At 43.6% G+C, this 23,555-nt stretch overlaps 1 protein-coding gene across 4 annotated transcripts in view; it reads right to left on the reverse strand.

Moving 5' to 3' along the window:
- The window catches only part of Cadps (calcium-dependent secretion activator 1), a 1,208,856-nt gene that overhangs the window by 480,338 nt on the left and 704,963 nt on the right, over window positions 1-23,555 (reverse strand). For 3 of the 4 annotated variants that reach the window (XM_090389907.1, XM_090389906.1, XM_090389905.1), the window contains one exon: window positions 20,196-20,297. The exons of the other annotated variant lie outside the window; for it this stretch is intronic. In XM_090389907.1, coding sequence (XP_090246033.1) covers window positions 20,196-20,297 — 102 coding nt within the window. The remainder of the gene's footprint in view (window positions 1-20,195; window positions 20,298-23,555) is intronic. 4 annotated transcript variants of the gene reach the window in all.

Raw genomic sequence — 23,555 nt, forward strand, 5'->3', positions numbered from 1 at the left:
ATTTATGCCCCCTTAGGTTCATAATATGAACAAGTGGAAGGATCCCATCAGAATTCAGCGTGCTCAACCCATTCAAGGCCTTATACACCTCAATCCTATCACCGTACAGGTGCCTAGTTTCCAGAAACTGCAATTTGCAGAACTTAAGCCTTTCTTGGTAAGAGGATCCCTTCATTCTCCTTACCAATCTTGTTGCCCTTCTCTGTACACAATGAAGCAAAACTACATCCTTCCGAAAATGAGGCCTCCAGACCTGTACACAGTACTCAAGGCATGGCCTGACCATTGCCTTATACAGAGGGACAATCACCTCCTTTTCTCTGCTAGCAAAATTCTTATATATCATTGACAAAACCCCATGACCTGCTCTGACAGCCCATCTGTACTTCTCAAAGAACTTCATACCTGACTGAACAATTGCCCCAGCTGTTTTTCATTTTCTACCACCTCAAGTGTAGTACCACACAGTTTGTACGTTTCTCTGGGGTTACTTCGACCCATATGCAGTACTTTGCATTTGTCAAGGTTAAACTTCAGTTTCCACTTCTTAGCCCATCTGCCCAAATTTTCTAGATACTGTTGTAGTAGCACACTGCCATTACTGTCATTAACAACCCTGCCAAAGTATGTATCATCTGCAAACTTCAACACTAAGCCTGATATACCTTCGTCAATATCATTGATAACTATACAAAACAACAATAGACCCAACACCGAACCCTATGAGACTCCACTAATAACATTAGTCCACAAAGAGCAGCGCCCATTGATTACCACCCTCTGTCTTCTCCCCCTCAATCATCCTTTCATCCATTGTAGCAACTTACCCTTAATACCATTCTGCTCCAATTTGTACAATAGTTTTCCATCCAAGTATATGATATCAAAATTATTTTTTGCATCCAGTTCCTTTGTAACCACATCATAATAACCAATCAAATTTGTCAGACAAGACTTTCCCTTAACAAACCCATGCTGTGTCTGAACTATTGCTGCAGTCTTGTCTAGATGATCCTGCAATGCATCTTTAACCAGTGACTCCATTATTTTACTCGGAACAGAAGTTAAACTAACTGTTCTGTGATTACTTGTGTCACCCTTCGATCCCCATTTGTGAATTGGGGATACATTAGCACTTCTCCAGTCCGTGAGGACCTCCCCGGAGTCCAAGGATGTTCTCATAATTATGGCTAAGGGTTTGCTTAGTTGCTTTTCCGCCTCCTTTAATATAACTGGATAGATCCCATCCACACTAAGTGCCTTTCTTATGTTTAACTTCAACAATTTCTTCTCCACTTTGCTCTCAATTATTACAAAATCATTAAGCACCCTGCTACAATTTGCCATTTTCTGCCATTTTGAAACCTTAATAACTCCTCATGCGTAAATATAGATACAAAATATTCATTCAGTTTGTTTGCTTCTGAGCAGAATCATCAACAGTCGAACCATCGATATCAAGTGGACCAATCAGATTCATTCCCTTCCTTTTAGAGTTTATATAAGTAAAGAAATCCTTGCTGTTTTTCTTAGCATCCTTTTCCAAAGATTTCTCGTAATCTGCCTTCGCTTGCATAACCTCTTTTGTGACCTGATTACAGACTAGCTTATATCTGCCATAGGCTTCTGAGTCGCTTGATAATTTATATGCATCCCATGCATTTTTCTTCTCTGTCACGTGTCTCATTAATTCATTTGATAACCATTTAGGCCTAAACCTTAAACAATATTTCTTAATAAATATGACACTTTTAGTAGCTTCCACGATTAATTCCTTGGATGCTTCCCACTCAGAATTTACTGTTGGTAACATCGTCAGTTGATCCCATTGTACAGAATTTAAAAACTGTCTGAGACCACTGTACTCACCTTTACAGAAGCAAAAATCCTTTCCCTTACCCCTAATGGTAATTATATCTTTAAGTAAATCCCACATCAGTACACTGTGATCACTGCCACCTAGTGGTTCCTTTATCTGCGAATTCTTAATACACGAATGATCACTGCTGATAACCAGATCAAGAATATTACCCTCTCTGGTTGCCTCTCGAACATGCTGCTGCAGAAAACAATCATCCAAGAAATGCACAAAAGTCTTACTAGTGTGTAAATGACCAACCCACAGGTTCCAGTCAATATCTGGGAAGTTAAAATCCCCCATTATAAGACATTCTGATTTACTAGCCCGCTCTATTTCTCTGTACAATTGTTCATTGTACTCATTCGAGTCATCAGGCCTATAACACACTCCTACTCTTATTTTTGCTTTTGCAGTGCTTACGCCAAACCAAACTGACTCAACAGTGCAATGTTCGTCTATATTAACTGAATGCACTTCTTTTGATTTTATATTTTTCTTAATTAACAGCGTTACACCTCCTCCCTTCCTATCCTGTCTATCTTTTCTGTGCACATTGTACTCCTCAAATTCCAATTCTGCATCCCTAATATCAGTGTAACACAACATCTCTGATTTCCCAACAATATCCGCCTTTGATGCCTTGACCAACTTCAAATTCATCAAATTTATTTACTATACTTCAAGCATTTGTATACATGTAAGCACACATGCACCGATTCCTACTCCTAGTTACCCTGACACATCCCATATACCCACCTGTTGCACAATGACTGCCATCAATCACTGAAACTCCCAGCACCCTTTGCTCCATATTCTAATAGAAGGTCGCTACTTATTCTAATAGAAGTTGTGCAAGAATCACCTTCACCTTTTCCTGCGGCTATTTTTAACCTTTTAATCTGTGAATCCCCTCAAGCTAGCTGTTTTCCGACCCACCTAACACTGCCTCGATAGCATCAGAAAATATTCTTGCACTCTTTCTATTTAAGTGTATCACATCCGTGTAGAAGTAGTCTCTCCTGTTAACAAACATAGACCATTCTGAAAAAATTCTACCCCTTGAGCCTTGCACCTTCCCTCCAGGGCCAAGTTGCTATGCATGTTTTTGGCTTGCAGTCTCAACTAAAATGTATGCAGAATGTAGCCTTTTGACAAATTTTGGTGGTCCTGTCAACAGTTCTAATCCAAGTGCCTGCTCTCTGGTGGAATGGAGAATGAGGAAAAGCGGTGTCACAGATGGTGGTCTATCCTCAGTTCTGGGACTTTTTGAATTGGAATTATTGGTATCTTCTGATCGTCTTGTTGAAGGTTAGGTAGGGGCTTTGTTCATGAACTAACAGGTACTGTGTACACGAATGGGATGCTAAGTTCGCTTAGGAGCACCATACTCACATTTGCAATAAGCCTTGATGCCATCCCAGGACCAAAGGGAGGGAGACTTATTGGAACGTAGTTGACCCTAGCAGTAAGAACTACCCACCAACTGATCCTCATCAGTCCGAGGCCTCCCATCTTGTTGAAGCATGTACCGAAGTGGTGTATCAAAGTTGGCCCCTCAACTGCCAGGATCACCCTTTCCAAGTTTCCACAGGTTGCAGCGCACGGCTGCACAAGCTGGTATCCAATGATATAAGCCTGGAACCAAGGTATGGGCATTAGATCCCACTGATGCTAATCTGGAAGGCCAGCAGCATCACTGGGAGGTCCCCTCACCAAGTACAGGTGACGACATCAAGGGGTCGTTTCTGAGTGTTTTGCATTGGGAGGTACAGATAGTGATGAGTTTGTGAGTTATTCTTTTTGTTTTTGCTGGGATGTTATAAGGAGTGCTCATGCCCTCTGAAATGGACTTCTTTGGAGGAATTGTGAAATCTGTTTTAGCCTCTAATTGTACGGCAATTTCTTATGTCATGCACATAGGAATGTCTATTTATAGTAGTTGAAAGTACAGTTCTCTTGGCTTCTTGGTATGTCACAGAATGTTCTACTTTATATCTTTCTATCTGTTTACATTTACGGATTAATTGTAATTATAATAACTTTTCTCATTTTTTTTAAAAACTTTAACTTTAAATTCCAATATTCGCAGTTTTTGGAATAGGCAGAATGATCCCCATTGCAGTTTGGACATTTCAGTTGCTCTGCTGCCAAAATGTCCAAATTGATGATTGGTATGTTCTTGAAAACCATAGTCGGAACAGACAGTAACTCCACGGCATGCCATTAGTGAATGACTATACTTTTAACATTTAAAGCAGCGGAGAGGATTTTGAATGTTGATGTTACAATTTTGGTATCTGGCCTTCACCAATGCAGGTGGTTTGGGCGTGTTAAGGGTCAGCATGAGATTTCTGGTTGTGGTAAGCGTCCCAACTCAAGTTACTCTAATTCTTCTCACAGACATGAACCCTTGATCTTACAGCTCATTTTTAATTTTGTCTTCAGAGATGCTGATAAGGTCCCATTGAGAAATTACTCCTTTCAATGTGTTTAAGATATTATGGGGAGAGAGCTTAACTGGGATCCCACCGAAGGGTGTCATTTGAAGCAGCCATTCTGCATGTTTTGGATTAGCTGTCTCGACTAGAACGTCACCTGATTTCAGTTGCTTAACATTTTTAGGTGTTCCAGCCACACTTTCCAAACATTTCTGGATCACAAATGGCGACAGTTTTCCTAATGGCTGTTCTGACGTAGAATGGAGCACTAGAAAAGTAGGTGCACGAAGCGAGGTCATGTCCTTTTTTTTGTCTTTTAGTCATGATCATTTAATTTTCCTCATTTTTCTGGCTCAAAGGAGTCAGAACATTGGTAGTGTGCACACAGCTACCAATTTGTTAGGATCATTCATGTTTGCTCCTTTTAGCCCTGGGTGTGAGAGCTTTTCCTCACGAGTTTCTAGCCACGCCACGGGGTGAAAGGAATGGTACCACCTACTGAACAAGAGGGAAAAAATTAGTGGTTAGTAGGACTAAGATAAAAATAAAAGAAAGATGTCTTTCCTGTCTTAGGAATCTTTGCGCTGATACTTTTCAGCAAATATATATATGCACAATAGAGAATTAGCTTTAAACTATAGATATATACGTAAGAGTTTATCACTTTAGAAATCGCTTTATAATTGCAGGGAAATTGCTTTTTGTTTGTTTTGTTTGTTTTGTTTTGATTTTATTGGCGCATTAGCTACTAAGGCTATAATGCGCCAAGACCATGTCATTTATAAAAAATTTAAAGTTTCAGTGACCTACTTAGTTAGGTCACTTAGTAGTTTAAAATGTGCATATAGTTCAAAAAAGTGTTCAAGCTGAAAGAACTTAATCGGAGGATTCCCTAGGTGAGACTATTTTTATATTCTACTGGGAATTTAGTAAACTATCAGCGTTTTTATCTGTGTCCTTTGTTGCCAGACCTACAATGGTCACCATGTGGCTGGCGGCAAGGCCATAGAGAGGCACTGATATAAAGCAGTGGCCACGTCGGTAGTTTGCACTTGACTGGGGAGGTTCCCAAACCGTGTTAAAACCGAGCAGGAAGTTTGCTCCATCAAACTGTGCTGATAACTGCTGCATGTTATATTATGTGTGTATTAACTGCCTTATGTGTACATTAAACCAGAAGCAATGAATTCAGTGACTTCCCCCCCTCTTGCCATAAACTTTGCCTGGCTGACTGTGAACTCCTTACCTATGCATTCCACGGAATTACTAATGACACTATCGCCTCCGGCGCCCCAGGAAGCCCCTATGAGAAGTGACCCTGCTCTTCTGGGAGCATTTTCACACTAGGCTATTTCCCCCCCCCTTAGTGACCGAAGGGGATAGCACAAAACTTCAATAACCACCTTCAATAACCAAATTCAACCACAGATTTGTGAAGGACATCGTTCGACAGCATTTTCAGTGCCCTACCAGATCATCCCAACATACGCCCGATAAACCGAACTCTCCCGGTTATCCGGAATTCGCTAAATGGAAGGGAAAACAGAAAAAAATATGGAATCCTTGATGCAGTCACAAAGTGACCACCTCGACATTATTGACGAGACAGAAGATATGGAGGACACCCGATCAGGGGCATCTCAAGCCAAGCGAAAAAATAAGCGAGTGACCCGCTCCCAGACCGAGTCTAGAGAACAGCACGACCACACAGCATCTCAAAGGGAAACAAACAACGATGACAAACAACAGGAACCACCCCTGAACCCCACTCTTCCAGAGGGCTCCGTTTATGAGAAAACATTTATTTTAAAAACGGCCCTTGAAAATATATTCAAAGAGAACCCTAACAGGATCTCCTCCGGACTGAGGTCTCAAATTGTGACAATATTTCACAAAATGGAGACAATTCTCCATGGTACATACTTAGAAAGTGAGAGAATAGCTACACGGCTATAAACCTATATGGAATGTGGGGCAAATAAAATGCCACAGCGCGCCCCCACATATGCTCAAGCGCTGAGGAATATACCAAACGAGGCAGAGAAAACAAACAAAGTGGAAATCCAACAAAAGAAAGTATTATTGAAAACCCCGAACATCGTCATACTGAGACCCACCGGAGAAGAGAGACCGACCAGTGAACAAATAAAGCAAAAAGTCATAAACAATCTCAAAGAGGACTTCGAAGACACTAGGATAAAGTCTATCCGAAAAACAAGAAGTCCTGGTATCGTAATTGAGACGGAAAGCAAGGAGGAAGCCGAGGAGATAATAACGAACCCCAAGCTAAATACCCTGGGACTCATGGCAGAGACCCCAAAAAAGAAAGGCCCATCAATAGTTATTTTCAATGTGGACCAAAATCTACAACCACAACAACTCACGGAAGAAATATATAGAAGAAACCTAAAACGCCACCTACCGAATCAAGAAGGGGCGACACTGCTGACCCCAAAATACAGAACGCAGTCCAAAATAAATGGAGGCTATAACTGGACAGTTGAGCTGACTCCGCCCGCCTGGCAGGTCCTAAAAAACCAAAGCAGGATTTTTGTCGAGTGGAGCTGCCTCTGTTTTAGAGAACATGTGGCCATACCGACATGCTTTAGATGTTGCAAATATGGCCACACCACTCACACCTGTGCCCAAAAGGAACCAACCTGCGGCCACTGCTCAGAGAGGGGACATGATTTTAAGACCTGCCCCAACAAAACTAAGGAACCCATCTGCACCAATTGCAAAAGCCTCAGAATGGATCACAACCACTCCATCCGAGACTCAAACTGTCCCACTTACCTCAAGGTAAAAGGCACCTACCAACAAAGAATCGATTATGGTAGTACAACATAAAAAATACAATTGCGGCGTACTAAAGATACACCAACTAAACGCCCAGCGAGCTCGAGCGGTTGTTGAGCAGGTACGACTCCAAGCAGATGAGGATAATGCCGACATCATCATAGTCTTAGAACCGTATACCAATCAGAAACAAGTAAGGGGATACCCGCTCAATTATAAAATTGTTCAAAGCAACGAAGACACTCCCTGGGCAGCAGTACTAGTAAGAAATACAGAGATAACGGTTACAAAGATACCACAACTTTGCACGCCCTGGGCAGCCTGTGCCCATATAATATGCTCCATAGGCAGCTACTACATAATAGCCCTCTACTGTAGGCCTGGAGTAGAAATCGACTTTGCCACAACATATCTACAATCAGTACAGACAACCCTGGTAGGGCATAAAATCTTGATTGGAGCGGATGTTAACTGCCGATCACCTGTCTGGCACAGTGCCAAACCGGACGGAAACTAGAAGACTTCCTAGCAAATTCAATATTTACAGTCATAAACCAGCCATTCTGCCTCCCAACGTATTGTAACATGCTATGGGAAGAAACGATCGACATAACTTTAACGTCCAGAAATATAGATACAAATGTAACCCACTGGACTGTACAAAACGCGTGGACTACGTCTGACCACCGAACCATCACTTACAGCATACAAAGGAATCAGGCTCGAACAGTCGCCACTAAATACCTGTCAAACAGATTCGCAATCGGGAAAGCACATTGGGACGCCTACTGCAATTTCCTATCCACCCAAGGAAAACAGTACATGGAGGACTTGGACAGACGGAAGACCGAAGGTGAAAGGATAGACCCCAGCCAGTTCGCACAAGATATAACCTGCATAATCATCAATGCAGCGGAAGCGTCCATGACAAGGAAAACTCCGATGACGGGAGCAATGCCATGGTGGACCCCGGAGCTGAAAAGAATGAGAAGACAAGTACAGGATAAAAGAAAGCAGTATCAAAGGGCACGAAGAACATGGCCCCAGGCGGAAGTTGCAGAACTGAGACAACAATATAGACAGATCCGAAACTTTTATACAGAAACTATTAAGAAAAACAAGAAAACACCCTGGGAACGACTTGTCCAAGTAACAGGAAATACTGAACCCTGGAGAGTGGTGTATAAAATCACCACAAACAAACTCCCCAGAGGCGAAGTGATGACCGCAACAAAGACGGCGCAAGGAACACTCACTGCAACATGGCAGGACTCAATAAAGAATATACTCAGCAATCTAATCCAAGACCCACCAGGCATACTAACAGAGGACCAGAAAGCCATCTGCCAAGCAAACGAAGAATATGAGACCCAACAACTAGAACCCCCTTTCACAGCCAAAGAACTACAAGAAGCGGTATCACAAACCAGGAACAAAAAGTGCCCTGGCCCCGATCTCATCGAGCCGGAAATGGTCAAGAAAGCAGCGGAGGTTATGCCGGACCTCCTGCTCCGACTGTACAACACCTGTATCAAAGAGGGCCAGTTCCCCACCAGCTGGAGGACGGCCAATCTAAAACTGATCCTCAAAAATCGAAACAGACACCAGGAAAATCCCAATTCATATAGACCCATAGCCTTATTATTCTTCTGGAGAAGACGTCCTGGGCAAAGCGACTAAAGGCCGCAAATTCTTCTGGTGTGTCCAGGAGATGGTGTTACGAAAGATTATTACATAAAAGGATCCACAACCACTATAATGAGGCAAACCTGAATTCACCCAAGCAATACGGCTTCAAATCGGGATCTTCGACCATAGATGCCGTCCAAGGAATAATCATCAAAGCGATGCAGTGTACCAAGAAATATTTCCTTGCCATAACCGTCGACTTTGCTGGGGCGTTCGACACCCTCTGGTGGCCGAGCGTCCTTTGCAGGCTCAGGGCAGCGAGAACACCAAGCAATTTGTACAGGAGCATCAAAACTTATCTCTCGGACAGAAACGTCCAAGTAATAACGCCGTACAAGAAGTTGACCTGGCCGGTCCGCAGGGGCTGCCCTCAGGGATCTGTCCTGGGGCCGTTCCTGTGGAATATAGTGTTTGACGAGTTCCTCACCATGGACCTGGGGGAGCTGGAGGCCCAGGCCTTCGCAGACGACCTCGTACTGACGGTCGCGGCGGATTCCAGACAGAACCTTGAAACGCTTGGAAACCAAGCCCTTGAAACCTTGCAGAACTGGCCAAAATTACACACCTTAACAATCTCGCCAACGAAGACGAACTCAGTACTATTGAGAGGGAGGTTAAACCTCAGAAGACCACCACAAATCAAGCTGGCAGGACAAACAATCAAACCGTCAACGCAAATTAAATATCTGGGACTGATCATCGATCAGAACTTATCATTTAAACCGCACCTAATCTATCTAAAAGAGAAACTGCAGAAATACACAGCGCTCGTTGCCAGAGTTACACGCAGGGACTGGGGGCTAAACAGGAGAACCCTGTCCCTGTATTATAAAGCCATCTTCATCCCGATAATAACATATGGATCTCCCATATGGTACAAGAAAGCAGAAACAGCAGTGAATAAAAGGATACTGGGCACGATCCAACGCAACATATTATTAACAATAACAAGAGCATGTAACACGGTTAGTACGACTGCCCTACAGGTCCTTGCGGGGACCCTACCCTTGGATTTAGAGGTAACCCGCTGCGGACTTATGTATCTACTAGCCAAAGGAACCCAAACCACCTACAACAGTCTTACCATTGATATCACCAATAACAGGAAAAACGAGAAACAAAAAATAGTGGACCACCTTGTACAAATTTGGCAGAGAAGATGGACAGACGGAGAAAAAGGAGCGGTAACAAAAAAATTTATTCCCCAAGTAACCAAGCTGTATCCCAAGGCTCCCGCATGGCTGTACCCAGGCCTAAACACTACTTTTCTACTCACCGGCCACGGGCCTTTCAAGGCCAAATTAAATGCCATGGGCATAATCGAGGAATCACACTGTCTCTGCGGCGAACTAGAAACATGGCATCACGTTATGCATCAGTGTGAAATATACGAAGACATCAGATGTCAAATGATCACGAAAATTAAATACATCCCTAACACCCAGGAACACCATCTCCTGGACACACCAGAAGAATTTGCGGCCTTTAGTCGCTTTGCCCAGGACGTCTTCTCCAGAAGAAAACTACAAATAGCCATCCACCAAGGCCAACAGGAGTAATGAACCCAAATATGGACACCAAGGAATATGGGAAACTAAGGACGGGGATATCAACCAATGATCGATGACCATTGGAATATGCATCAGAGAAAGATGCTGAACCAATGAAAGAGGAACACAAGGATGCGGCTTGCCCCATGAGTGACAATGAAGAGAAACAGACGTGAGACAAAGGCCATATTGGAGACCTGAAGAGGGCACTCTAGCCCTCTTCACCTATAATTCCTAACTCCCCGGGAGGAGGGGACGGCCACACGGTCCCCCCTTCTCGCCATACCCTGTTTCCTCTCTGGTGGGGCATGGGCATGCCCCACTGAAACTGGGGCCGCCTTCTCTATTGGCTCCATACTTCTGCCTTTTCCCCCCAGTCTTCTGCCTCCTTCCCCTCTATCTTCACGCTAGCGAAGTCCCACACATCAAAATTAATACATCAAAACCGCCATACGCCCAGCATTCGGCCTAAAAAATTAAAGCGATAATATCCCCACGTCAACGCAAATAATAAAAATCACTTTATTTTATTTTCTTGATGACCATTGGAATATGCCACCCAAAGTTTTTTTTTGGTCCTAGCCGCCGAAATCTCAGGAAACTAAGCGGCAGGACCTGCCAGAGTAAACTAAGTATACGGAGTTCCTGGCCTGCCTCCACGGGGCGTAAGTGGGGCAACGTTGGATCCCAACAGGGGTCCAGCGGCTAAATGGCCAGAAGAACAACGGTACACGACATTACACGATCCAAGATCCATACACTTTTAAATCTCTGGCATTTACAGTGTACTGTAATACACCACAACGTAAACTACGCGGAGATGGGAAGAACCCCAGGTGCCGCTTGACCCTAAAAACACTTACACTTACTTACACACTTACTTATGTGGTTCTGATGTGAGAAATCACAGGTGGCGCCTGACCCTAACACTATGCACACTATGTGGTTCTGATGCTGCCTGAGGGATCTAGGGCGCAACTGGAGAACACCGCCAACAGAGCAATAGAAACTCTAGAGGACTGGACTAACAACAATAACTTGAAGATCTCATCCTCGAAGACAAGATCTATATTATTAAAAGGAGCCCTAGACACCAGACGACCCCCTCAAATCAAGATACAAGGTAACACAATCAAGCTTACCACCGAATTAAAGCACCTTGGAGTCGTACTAGACAAAAACCTGAGCTTTACACCACATATAGTGCACTTACGGAAGAAAATTAGAGGATACTCCGCACTTTTTGCGTGAATCACACGCAAGGAATGGGGTTTGAGGCGGAAAACCCTCAGCCTCTACTATAAAGCTATTTTCCTGCCAGCGATTACATATGCTTCTGGAATATGGTATCGCAAGGCTACCACTGCAGTGAACCAGAAAAAACTGGAGACTACACAGCGACACATACTCTTAACCATCTCGAGAGCATGTAACACTGTAAGTACCCACGCACTCCAGGCTCTAACGGGATCCCTCCCTCTGGACCTGGAGATTGTTAAGCATGGGCTACTCTATCAACTGATTAAAGGCAGAACGGCAACATGCCTCGACTACACCATAGATCTGTCAAATGATCCCAAAGTAGAAAGGAGCCGTCTCTCCGCTTACCTCCAACAAACTTGGCAGGCCCGCTGGGAGACCTCCAGCAAAGGTGCAATAACTAGAAAATTTCTACCCAACATACGGCTGGTATACCCGAATTATCCACCGTGGCTCTCACCAGGACTCTACACCACCTACCTGCTGACAGGACACGGGCCCATTAGAGACAAACTACAAGGATTTGGACTGAGTGATACACCGTTCTGCCTCTGTGGTGAACGAGAAACGTGGGAGCACCTAATGTACAGTTGCCCACTATATGAGGACCTCAATTGCAGGTTCATTACAAGAACACAGCTTAACCTCCGTAATCAAGAAGACCTCGCCATAACTGAAGTTGACACATACAAGGCATTTGCGCAGCTGGCCCAGGACCTCTTCACAAGGAGAAGGACGCTCCCACAGCCTCAACCACTGCAGTAAACAACCATGCCGTGCAGGCCAGCAGAATGTCTACACAACCATGGAAACCTTCCCAGATACTACCATGCAAGGGCTCAGAGAAATGATTGCAGCACATTGCTGCCACCTAGCCATATGGCGATCTGGGCTGGCAACCTTGACCAGCCTGCTTTCACTCCTATTCCTTGGCAGGGGAGGGGGATGGTTCGCTATCTTCTCCTCCTCCTGTCTTTGCCATCCCCCTTTCCCTCTGGTGGGGCATGGGCATGCCCCACTGACTGCAGGGGCCATCTACCCTATTGGCCCCTTACTTCTCTTTCTTCCTCCAGCCTTCAGTCTCCCTACCCTTCTCTTTGACTATACACTGCGAAAGCCCCACGCATCCAAATTTAAATTAGCACCAAAATTATTGCCCGCCCCATTAGGCCTCTAGAACTTATCATTTTAGCGTACAATCCCATGGTAATTTCGGGGAACAAACCCCACATACTAACTTAATAGCGATTTTGCAATTATACCACCGCGATTATCTATCTTTTTTTTTTTTTTTTTCTCCTATAGGACCCAGCCACTGAAATCCCAGGAAATTAGGCGGCGGGACCTGCCAGAGTATAATAAATTTCAAGGTACACCTGGCCAGCCTCCTCGTTGGCATAGTACGGACAACGTCGGGTCTCATCAGGGGCTCGACGGCCAATAGGCCAGAAGAACAATGGGCACAACATACTACACAACACATGATCCACACACTTTTAAATCTCTGGTCTTGACAGAGTACTGTCCCTCGATAAAGCGAACACTCGCGGAGATGGGAGAAATTCCTGGTGCCGTTTGACGCTCAACATACTTTGTACTTTGTATGTCAACCACTAACAATGGTACATAGCACTATACATATACAATATCCACACACTTTTAAATCTCTGGCCTTTCCAGTGAACTGGCACACCTACAATGAAAGGAACGGAGCACCTTTTAAATCTCTGGCCTTTCCAGTGAACTGGCACACCTACAATGAAAGGAGCGGCACCAGGGGGAAACCCCTGGTGCCGCTTGACACTAAATACACTCTACACTCTATGTCAACCACTATTAAGACACCAGCCAGCACAAGGACGGAGCTTGCCCCATGAGTAAAGAAACTTGAAACAATAGCTGCCAATAGCCATATGGCGATCTGAAGAGGGCACTCTAGCCCCCTTCACCTTTATACCTACTTCCTTGGGGGGGGGGACATTTTCGTCCTCCCCTCTTCTCCACCCTATATCTTCTACTCTGGTGGGACATGGGCATGTCCCACTGAAAACTGGGGCTGCCTACTCTATTGGCCCCATATTTCTGTCTTTCTGTCTTTCTCCCCCCCAGCCTTCTGCCTCCCCCTCTCTCTCTATCTATACACTAGCGAAAGCCCTACATACCAAAAACTTAACATATCTAAATTACCTTACGCCCACAACTTGGCCTAGCAAAACTAAGCGATTCTACCCCTACGTCGATGCGTTTCTTTCTTTCCTTTTATTTCTTTTTTTTTTTTTTTTTTTTTTTTTTTTTAGGTCCTAGCCGCCGAAATCTCAGGTAATTAAGTGGCAGGACCTGCCAGAGTGAAACAGACTACTGGGTTCCTGGTCTGCCCCCACGGGGCATAAGTGGGGCAACGTTGGGCCTCAGTAGGGGCCCAGCGGCTAAATGACCAGATGAACAACGGTACAAGGCATCACACATATACAAAGTCCATACACTTTTAAATCTCTGGCTTTTCCAGTCAACTGGTTCACCCACAATGTAAACTACGTGGAGATGGGGGGAACCCCTTGTGCCGTTTGACCCTAAACACACTTTACACTTATGTCAAGAGGTATAAGAAAAAGGTAAGTTTTATAAACGAGCAAAAATATTTATTGATTTTAAAAATCTAAAAATAGCAGACACATTGTCATTGTCAGATAAAATCTGACTGAGTGCATATGGCTCAATCAGATGATTAAAAGCAGTAAAACGGATATTACTAAAATCTGGACAATCAATTAAAATGTGTCTGATAGTTAAAATTGTGCCACAGGACACACACATAGGAGGGTCATCAGCCCTCAGCAAAAAAGAATGAGTCAAATGACTATGTCCTATGAGGGTCCGGGCAAGAACTACTACTTCCTCCTTACGATTCCTACGCAGACTAGACTGCCACAGTTCAATTACAGGCTTTATACAATATAGTTTATTCCCAGTCTGTCTATTCCACGAGTCCTGCCATTGGGAGTGTATGTTTTGGTGTATTATTTGCCTGTAGTCTGTATAGGGGATATGTTATATATATGTCAATAATATGTTATTATTGAGAATTGCTGATTTGGCTGCGGCGTCAGCCAAATCATTTCCCCTAATCCCAATGTGGCTGGGAATCCAGCAGAAGCGGATATCATATTCACGTCCAAGGAGGAAGTGAATCTTGTGCTGAATACTAGATAGAACTGGATGAGGATTATATCTCACAGATATTAAAGCCTGTAACACGCTGAGAGAATTGGAATATAAAATGAACCGTTGGTATTGGCATTCACTAATGTGATCCAAGGCTAACTCTATAGCATGCAGCTCTGCAGTAAATATATTGCATTCAGAGGGAATCTGCTCCGATGTAGTGCTGTCTGTAAAGGCAGCAGCAGATCCCACATATGATTCCGACTTCGAACCGTCTGTGTAGACTGGCGCGAAATCAGAATATTCAGTTCGGTGTGCTGAATGAAGCTGCAGGTAGACAGATGATGGAGTGTCCGACTTTCCCCAATTTCTAAGAGACAAGTCACATGCTGGGACATGAGCATGCCAGGGTGGAAATGGTTGCTTTGGTGTTTGGGCAACCTTGTCTACCTTGATATTAAGTTCTTTGAGTAGCTCTTGGCGACAAATACCAAAAGGACGATTGGCAGTCTTACGGGTATTATATAAATTTTCCCATCGTGGTTCAAAAACGAAGGGCCTCGTAGGATGGTCTGGCAGGGATTTCAGTTTTAAAGTATACTTTAAAGACAACTGCTTACGTCGAAGCGATAACAGTGGTTCGTTTGCTTCAAATTATAAGCTCTGGACAGGAGATGTGCGATACGCTCCAGTAGCAATACGTAGGGCCTGATGATGGATGGGGTCCAGCCACTGTCTCTGGCTGAGAAATATACCTGGGACCCATAATCTAGTTTGGATCGCACAAGTGCACGGTAAAGCCAAAGAAGGGTCCATCGGTCTGCTCCCCAAGATGTAGAGGAGAGCGAGCGGAGAATATTAAGCCCACGTGTGCACTTTGTGCGGAGTTGACGAATATGATCCAAAAAGGTCAGTTTTTTATCGAATATGAGTCCCAAGAATTTTGTGTTCTGCTACTGGAATAGCATTTTGTCTGAGCCTTAATTCAGGTTCAGGATGAAGATTACGCTTGTGACAAAATTGTACGCAAACGGTCTTTTCCGGTGAGAACCTGAAGCCATTAGCAAGTGCCCAGGAATTCAGACTATCAATGGCTTTCTGCAGTTGTCTTTCAATAACCCTCATGTTGCACGACTGACAAAAAATGCTAAAGTCATCAACATAGAGGGCACTGTTTACAGCTGGAGGAAGTTGTTCTGTGATGGAATTTATCTTGATGGCGAAAAGCGTGACACTTAATACTGATCCTTGTGGTACTCCCTCCTCTTGGCTAAAGGAGCGAGAGAGTGAGGATCCCACACGAACGTGGAACGATCGATTAGCTAAAAAGTTTTGAATAAAAAAGGGGAGATGCCCTCTAAGGCCTAGGCTATGTAAATCTTTTAAAATGCCAAATCTCCAAGTTGTGTCATACGCTTTCTCCATGTCAAAGAACACCGACACCAAGTGTTCCCGTTTTAGGAAAGCATCCCGGATGGATGCTTCCAATCTAATAAGATGGTCCAAAGTGGACCGGTTCCTTCGGAAGCCGCACTGGATGTTGGAGAGAAGGTCATTTGATTCGAGATACCATATTAAACGAGAATTAACCATTCTCTCCAGGATTTTGCACAGACAGCTAGTCAGAGCAATAGGACGATAATTGGTGGTGACTTTTGGATCCTTACCTGGCTTAGGAAAGGCAAGAACGATTGCCTTTCGCCAGGAGTCCGGAAACTGCCCTTCAGTAAAGATTCTGTTATACAGAAGGAGCAGACAATCCATAGATTTTGGTGAAAGATGTTTAATCATTTCATAATGGATGCCATCTGGTCCAACGGCACTTGCTTTGGAAAGCGTGAGGGCTCTTTTCAGTTCCTCTATAGTGAACGCCCCGTTGTAGGGATAGAGGCCCTTGGACTTAAAATTAAGTGCTTGTTTTTCCAGTTTATGTTTCAGGACCAGGAACTCTGGGGAGTGCGAGGATGTTGCGGAGATGTTAGAGAATGTTTCCCCAAGAGCATTGGCTATTGCAGTTGGATCTGCAATAGTGCACCCATTATAATCTAGGACTGAAGAAGGGTGGGATGTATATTTCCCCTTCATTTTCCGGATTTTATCCCAGACTACCTTAGAGTTGGTAGACTGGTTAATAGATGATGTAAAACGGATCCACGATTCCTTTTGACTCTGACGACGGATGTAGCGTGCTTTGGCTCGTGCACGTTTGAAGGCTATAAGGTTGTTCGTGGTAGGATATCGGCGAAATATCCCCCACGCTTTGTTTTGAGCCTTTTTTGCTGTTGTGCATTGTGAATTCCACCAAGGTTTGGAAAATGGTGGAAACCGGGCAGATGTTTTTGGGACAGCATTAGCAGCTGCTTGGACTATGATTTCTGTGATGTACTTTACTGCGTCATTGATCGGCTCCCGACTGACTGTACTGAGGTCGAAATTTGCCTGATGTTGGAAGGCATTCCAGTCACCGTGATCAAACTTCCACCGTGGTAACCTAAAAGGAAGACACGGGCTCCCACTGTGTAACAAGGTTATCACAGGGAAGTGATCACTTTCGTATGGATTCTCCTCCAATTCCCAAGTGGGTGAAGGGAGTAGAGAAGGGGAGCAGATAGAGAGATCAATGGCAGAAAACGTACGGGTAGGCATGTGGAAGAAGGTATTTGTTCCAGTATTTAGAAGGGATAGGTCATTGTCATTTAGCATATGCTCTATGACTTGTCCCCTTCCATTGATGTTAGCACTACCCCACAGGGTGTTATGTCCATTAAAATCCCCAAGAAGTAAGAAAGGGGGAGGCAACTGCGTTAGAAGATCATCAAGGGCTTCCAGGGAGATGTCAGTCGGAGGTGGCAAATAGATAGAGCAGACCGTTAATAAAAACACCACCTTAAGGCGAATTGCAACAGCTTCTATGCTAGTTGTAATCAGAAAGGGCTGCACTGGGGTCTGGTTACCCACAAGGATAGCCACTCCCCCATGTACAGAGCCATCCGCAATTCTATCCTTTCGAAAAATTGTGATGTTGTGCATGGTGGGTTCATCATTTGCCTTTAGATATGTCTCCTGCAAGCAAAAGCAAACTGGCTCGTGCTTTTGCAGGAGGGCCTTAATGTCATCAATATTTCGCCGGAATCCACGACAATTCCATTGTAGGAATTTAGCCATTATTTTGGCTTGGTGGGTCCATCAGGCGGCTTCCGAGGTGCTGAGGGCTTACTTTTATCAGTCCTGGGTTTATCTTTTTTGGGAAAGAATGGACGCTGTCCCGTGTCCATTTCTTCCTCCGTAAAGAGTTCCATGACTGAATCTTCGGGTGCCTCCTTCTGCTCGACATCCATGTTTTCTTGAGTAGTAGGGGAGACTTCCCCTTTCTTATTCTTTTCTTTCATAATTACCTTTGTTACTTGTGGAGCATTAGGAGGTACTGATATAGGAGTGGCAGCTGATTGGGTTTCTGTGCAGGTTTTTGAGAACTTAAGAGATAATGCGTGATGGGAGTGAAAGATTCCTTTGGAGGAATGGTCATGTCCGTCTGAGTTCCGACGGAACATCTCCATGCTACCTTCTGGGTGTAGGTAGGTTTGTTGATATTCAGGGGTTTGACTGATTTCCTTGGCTCCTGGTATGATATATTTAGCTCTGCCTTCAGCCGTTGAATTTCTTTTTCTTCTTTCCACCTCTGGCATGCTCGTGAGTAGGCCGGGTGTTCGCCTTCACAGTTAATACAGGTGGGTTTTGCGGCTGAACATGCTGTTGTTTCGTGGTCCTTTGCACCGCATCGAGTGCATGCAAGGACTCCACGGCAGGCCATTTGAGAATGTCCATACTTCTGGCATTTAAAACACCGTAAAGTGTTCGGAACGTATGGACGCACTGAACAATTGATGTATCCAGCTTTAATCTCGTCAGGAGGTTTAGGAGAGTTAAAAGTCAGGATAACGCTCCTGGTTTTAAAAATTTTTCCATCCCTTCGCACAGTAATTCTCTTGACGGCAGTAACTCCCTGTGGTTTTAATTCAGAGCAGATTTCCTCCTTGGTTACGTCGAGAAGGTCCCACTCCGAAATGACACCTCTCGATGAATTGAGCATTCTGTGTGGTGTCACTGTTATTCCTCCGATTGATGTTACTCAGAGTAGATGTTCAGACTGCCTGTCATTTTTTGTTTCAATCAAGAGGTCCCCAGAACGGAGCCTCTTAACTGACTTGGGTGAACCTGCTAACCCATCCAACCCTTTTTGTATAAAAAAGGGTGACATTTTACCAATCGGTGTTTCATTCGTGGAGTGCATAATTAAGAACCTTGGGACAGGCTCTGATGGTAGTTCGGTTCGCTGCCTCTTTGTAGCAATAATGCTATCTGCCTCTCCGTCTCTGTTTTCAGATAGGGACCGGGTTTGGGCCCCTGAAGAAATATATTTATCAGGATTCATGAAGTTTTGAAGTGGTTCAGTGCCCGGGCTCCCCACTAACCACAGAGCCCAAAGGGACGCCCACTACCCGGCAGCAATAAATGCGCTTGGGAGTGGAACGCCAGGGCTACCCAGACACCCTACCGCACCGCCGCCAGCCTGAATCCTGTCCCTTGGACCATGAGGGTAGGGGCTTGGCATTGACAAGGTTGACCCTCGCAGGTGAGCCTACTAGCCGATTGATCCTAGCCGGGCCTTCCAGGACCTCAAGTCTTGTCGAAGCAGGGGCCAAAGTGGTGTATTGAAGCTGGGCCCCCTCAACCACCAGGATCCCCCTTTCTGAATTTCCACGGGTCGCAGCACACGGCAAACACGCTGGATTCCATTGATATAAGCCTGGAACCTGGGCTGTGGATCCCAGTGATGCTAGTCTGGAAGTCCAGCAGCGTCACTGGGAGGTCCCCTCACCACGTACAGGTGCCCACGTCGAGGGGCAGGGAAATTGCCTAATCACTAGAAAAATGCTTGTCAATCAGGGCCTTGAAGTGGTGAAACCCATGTTTAGTCTGCAGAGCAACGTTACCAACATCCCCCCCCCCCCAATATCCTACAACATATGCACAGTACTAAGTGCTATCTGTTTGTTTTCGGAGTTTTCAAAAAAATAAATAAAACTCAGTCTCAACTCCTAACTGACCACAAAGTGTTTTTCTCTTCTTCGTTATTTATTCCTTCTTCAAAACAATCTTCTCATATATGTACTTCTCAAAATTATAATCGTCAGAAATTACATTGAATTTCGCAAATATCTTTTGTATTCCCAACCTTGAACCCATTCAAATTACGAAATTACTATACGTTCTTATAAATTTTGTGTTTTGGTTATTATAAAGTCAACTTAACCATTATAGTGCCTATTATAAAACGTATTATAGTACCAGTATCCCATTTCTAATTGTTAGTGGTAAAGGTTAAACAAAAGAACAGTTCAAAATAATAAAATTCATCATATATTCAAAATATACCTTGTTCCACTTGTTGGTCTTGCTGCTGCTGCTGTTGTTGTTGCTGCTGTTGTTGTTGTTGTTGTTGTTGTTGTTGCTGCTGCTGTGCCGCTGCCTCAGTTCCTAAGAAACATTCAAGAAAAATCAAGAGGAAACACTCCTTTTAAGACAGAAGGATGAGAAGGTAAAAGAGAAAAACAATATTCAGTTTTATTTTGAATCAGGAAATATTATATTTTATTTAAAAATATCCATTTAGTAGCTAATATATCCAATCTTCATAAAGACAAAAATACATATATATTAGTAACTGAGAAAATTCTTTACAATAAAAGTCACTGGTCAATAATAAACAACATGTGTCTATTAAATTACATAACTGTTGTATTAAATAAATACAATCAAATTTTTCATACCTTAAAAATGATCTTCTTCAAGTCTTGGGCTTCCACACCTTATACCATGTTTCTTCCAAGCACAGAAACATTTCTGGAAGTAATCTTCTGTAAGCCTTTTTAACAATTTAGTCATTTTATTCTGAAATTTATTCAATGGATTAAAAATGGGTTGCCTTGAGTACACTTTTCAGTTTAGGAAAATAAAAAAAAATAAAAATCACAACAGGGTGGGACCAGTGACAGAGACCCACGTTGTGAAGTGGATAATTTTCTGAATGGAGCATCTAACTATCCTTCCACAATTACCAACTTTTCCCAAAAATTTTTTCATGCAGCCTTGTTGGAGCTTCAGCATAGTGTGTTTCATTGAGAGTCTCATTCGGTGCAATGCATTAGCATTAGTAGAGGCATATGATGGAGGCGCCTCCGTAGCCAGGTGGGCAGGAGCAGCAGTGCGTAGCACACGCTTCTTGATTAGACCGGGGTTCGAGCCCGTGACCACCAAATACGGAGGATGTGGAAAGGTCAGGGAATGACCACCGCATATCCCCGGAGCAATATGGCCTTAGTTGCTAATGCTACTAAAAACCAAATAACAAACAAACAACAAGCATATGATGCAAGAAAGCAAAATTATATAGTATCAGCAAAAAAAAAAAATCATTCCTGTTTCACCCATCCATTCACTCCAAACGTTTGTCTAGTGCAGTCTTGAATTTATTTTAAATGTCAACTTCGACAACAACAGGAAAAAATTTGTACCAGCAAACACCCACCTGCTGGCTAAAGGCAAATTTCTACACATCTATTGTACAAGTCTTTCCTCAATTTGAATTTATGCTCACTCATATATAGAATCGGAGCAACAGAAAGAAATCCACCAAAACTGAGCATGCTAAAACCATTCCAGGCCATATAGACCTCAATGAGATCACCTCGCAGGTGTCTAATCTGCAGAACTTAAGTTTTTCTTGGTAACAGTAACCCTTTGTTCCACCCACCATCTCACTGACCTTCCCCGAACTGGTTCTACCAGCATTACATCTTTCCTAAAATGAGACGACCTCCAGATCTGTATGCAGTAGTAGTAGTAGTAGTGGCATGTGATGCAAGAAAGCAAGTGTATGAGCTTATGCAGCATCAAAAAAAAAAAAAAAAAAAAAAAAAATCACACCATTCCCTCCAAATGCCTGTCCAGTTCCTCCTTAAATTTATTTAACCTATCAACTTCCACAACGACAGATGGAAGTTTGTTCCGGCAATTAACCACCCACTGGCTAAAGGCAAATTTCCGCACGTCTATTCTACATCTGTCTTTTCTTAATTTGAATTTATGCCCCCTTAGGTTCGTAATCTGAACGTGGGAGGATCCCATCAGAATTCAGTGTGCTGAACCCATTCAAGGCCTTATACACCTCAATCAGATCACTGCGCAGGTGCCTAGTCTCCAGCCACTGCAATTTGCAGAATTTAAGCCTCTCTTGGTAAGAGGATCCCTTCATTCCCCTCACCAATCTCGTTGCCCTTCTCTGTACATGCTCAAGCAAATCTACATACTTCTTAAAATGAGGCCTCCAGACCTGTACGCAGTACTCAAGGCACGCCCTGACCATTGCCTTAAACAGAGGGACAATTATCTCCTCCTCCTCCCTGCTACCAAACTTCCTATATATCATTGACAAAACCCCATGACCTGCCCTGGCAGCCTGTTTGCATTGTCAGAAAACTTCATATCTGACTGCACAATTACTCCCAGATCTTTTTCATTTTCTACCACCTTAAGTGTAGCACCATACAGTTGGTACGTTTCTCTGGGGATACTTCTACCCATATGCAGTACTTTGCATTTCTCAAGGTTAAATTTCAATTGCCACTTCTTAGCCCATCTGTCCAAATTATCTAGATCCTTTTCAGTAGCACACTGCCATTACTGTCATTAACAACCCTGCCAACCTTTGTATCATCTGTAAACTTCGACACTAAGCCTGATATACCTTGATCAATATCATTGATAAATATACAAAACAACAGTGGACCCAAAACCAAACCGTGTGGGAGTCCAATAATAACATTAGTCCAAGAAGAGCAGCACCCATTAATTACTGCCCTCTGTCTTCTCCCACTCAACCATCCTTTTATCCATTGTAGCAACTTACCCTTAATACCACTCTGCTCCAATTCATGCAATAGTTTTCCATGCGCAACAGTTTCAAAAGCTTTGCTGAAATCCAAATATATGACATCAAAATTATTTTTTCATCCAGTTTTATAACCACATCATAATATCCTATCAAATTTGTCAGACAAGACTTTCCCTTAACAAACCCATGCTGTGTCTGAATTATTGCTGCAGTCTTGTCTAGATATTCCTGCAATGCATCTTTAACCAGCGACTCCATTATTTTACCCGGAACAGAAGTTAAACTAACTGGTCTGTAATTACTCGTGTCACCCTTCGATCCCCCTTTGTGAATTGGGGATACATTTCACATCCAGCCCGTGGGGCCTCCCCTGAATCCAAGGATGCTCTCAAAATTATGGCTAAGGGTTTGACGCCTCCTTTAATATAACTGGATAGATCCCATCCACACCAGGTGCCTTTCTTAAGTATAACTTCAACAATTTCTCCTCCACTTTACTCTCAGTTATTACAAAATTATTAACACCCTGCCACAATTTGATAACCTTCTGCCATTTTCAAACCTTAATAACTCCACATGTGTGAATGTAGATGCTAAATACTCGTTCAGTTTGTTTGCTATCTGAGCAGGATCATCAACAGCCGAACCACAATAACCAGTGGACCAATCAGATTTATCCCTTTCCTTTTAGAGTCTATATAAGTAAAGAAATCCTTGCTGTTTTCTTAGCAGCTTTTTGCCAAAGATTTCTCGTAATCTGCCTTCACCTGCCTAACCTCCTTTGTGACCTGATTACAGACTAGCTTATATCTGCCATAGGGTTCTGAGTCGCTTGATAATTT

The sequence above is a fragment of the Mastigoproctus giganteus genome, chromosome 2 (assembly GCF_048544385.1).
Source record: "Mastigoproctus giganteus isolate SK-2022 chromosome 2, ASM4854438v1, whole genome shotgun sequence".
Lineage (NCBI taxonomy): Eukaryota > Metazoa > Arthropoda > Arachnida > Uropygi > Thelyphonidae > Mastigoproctus > Mastigoproctus giganteus.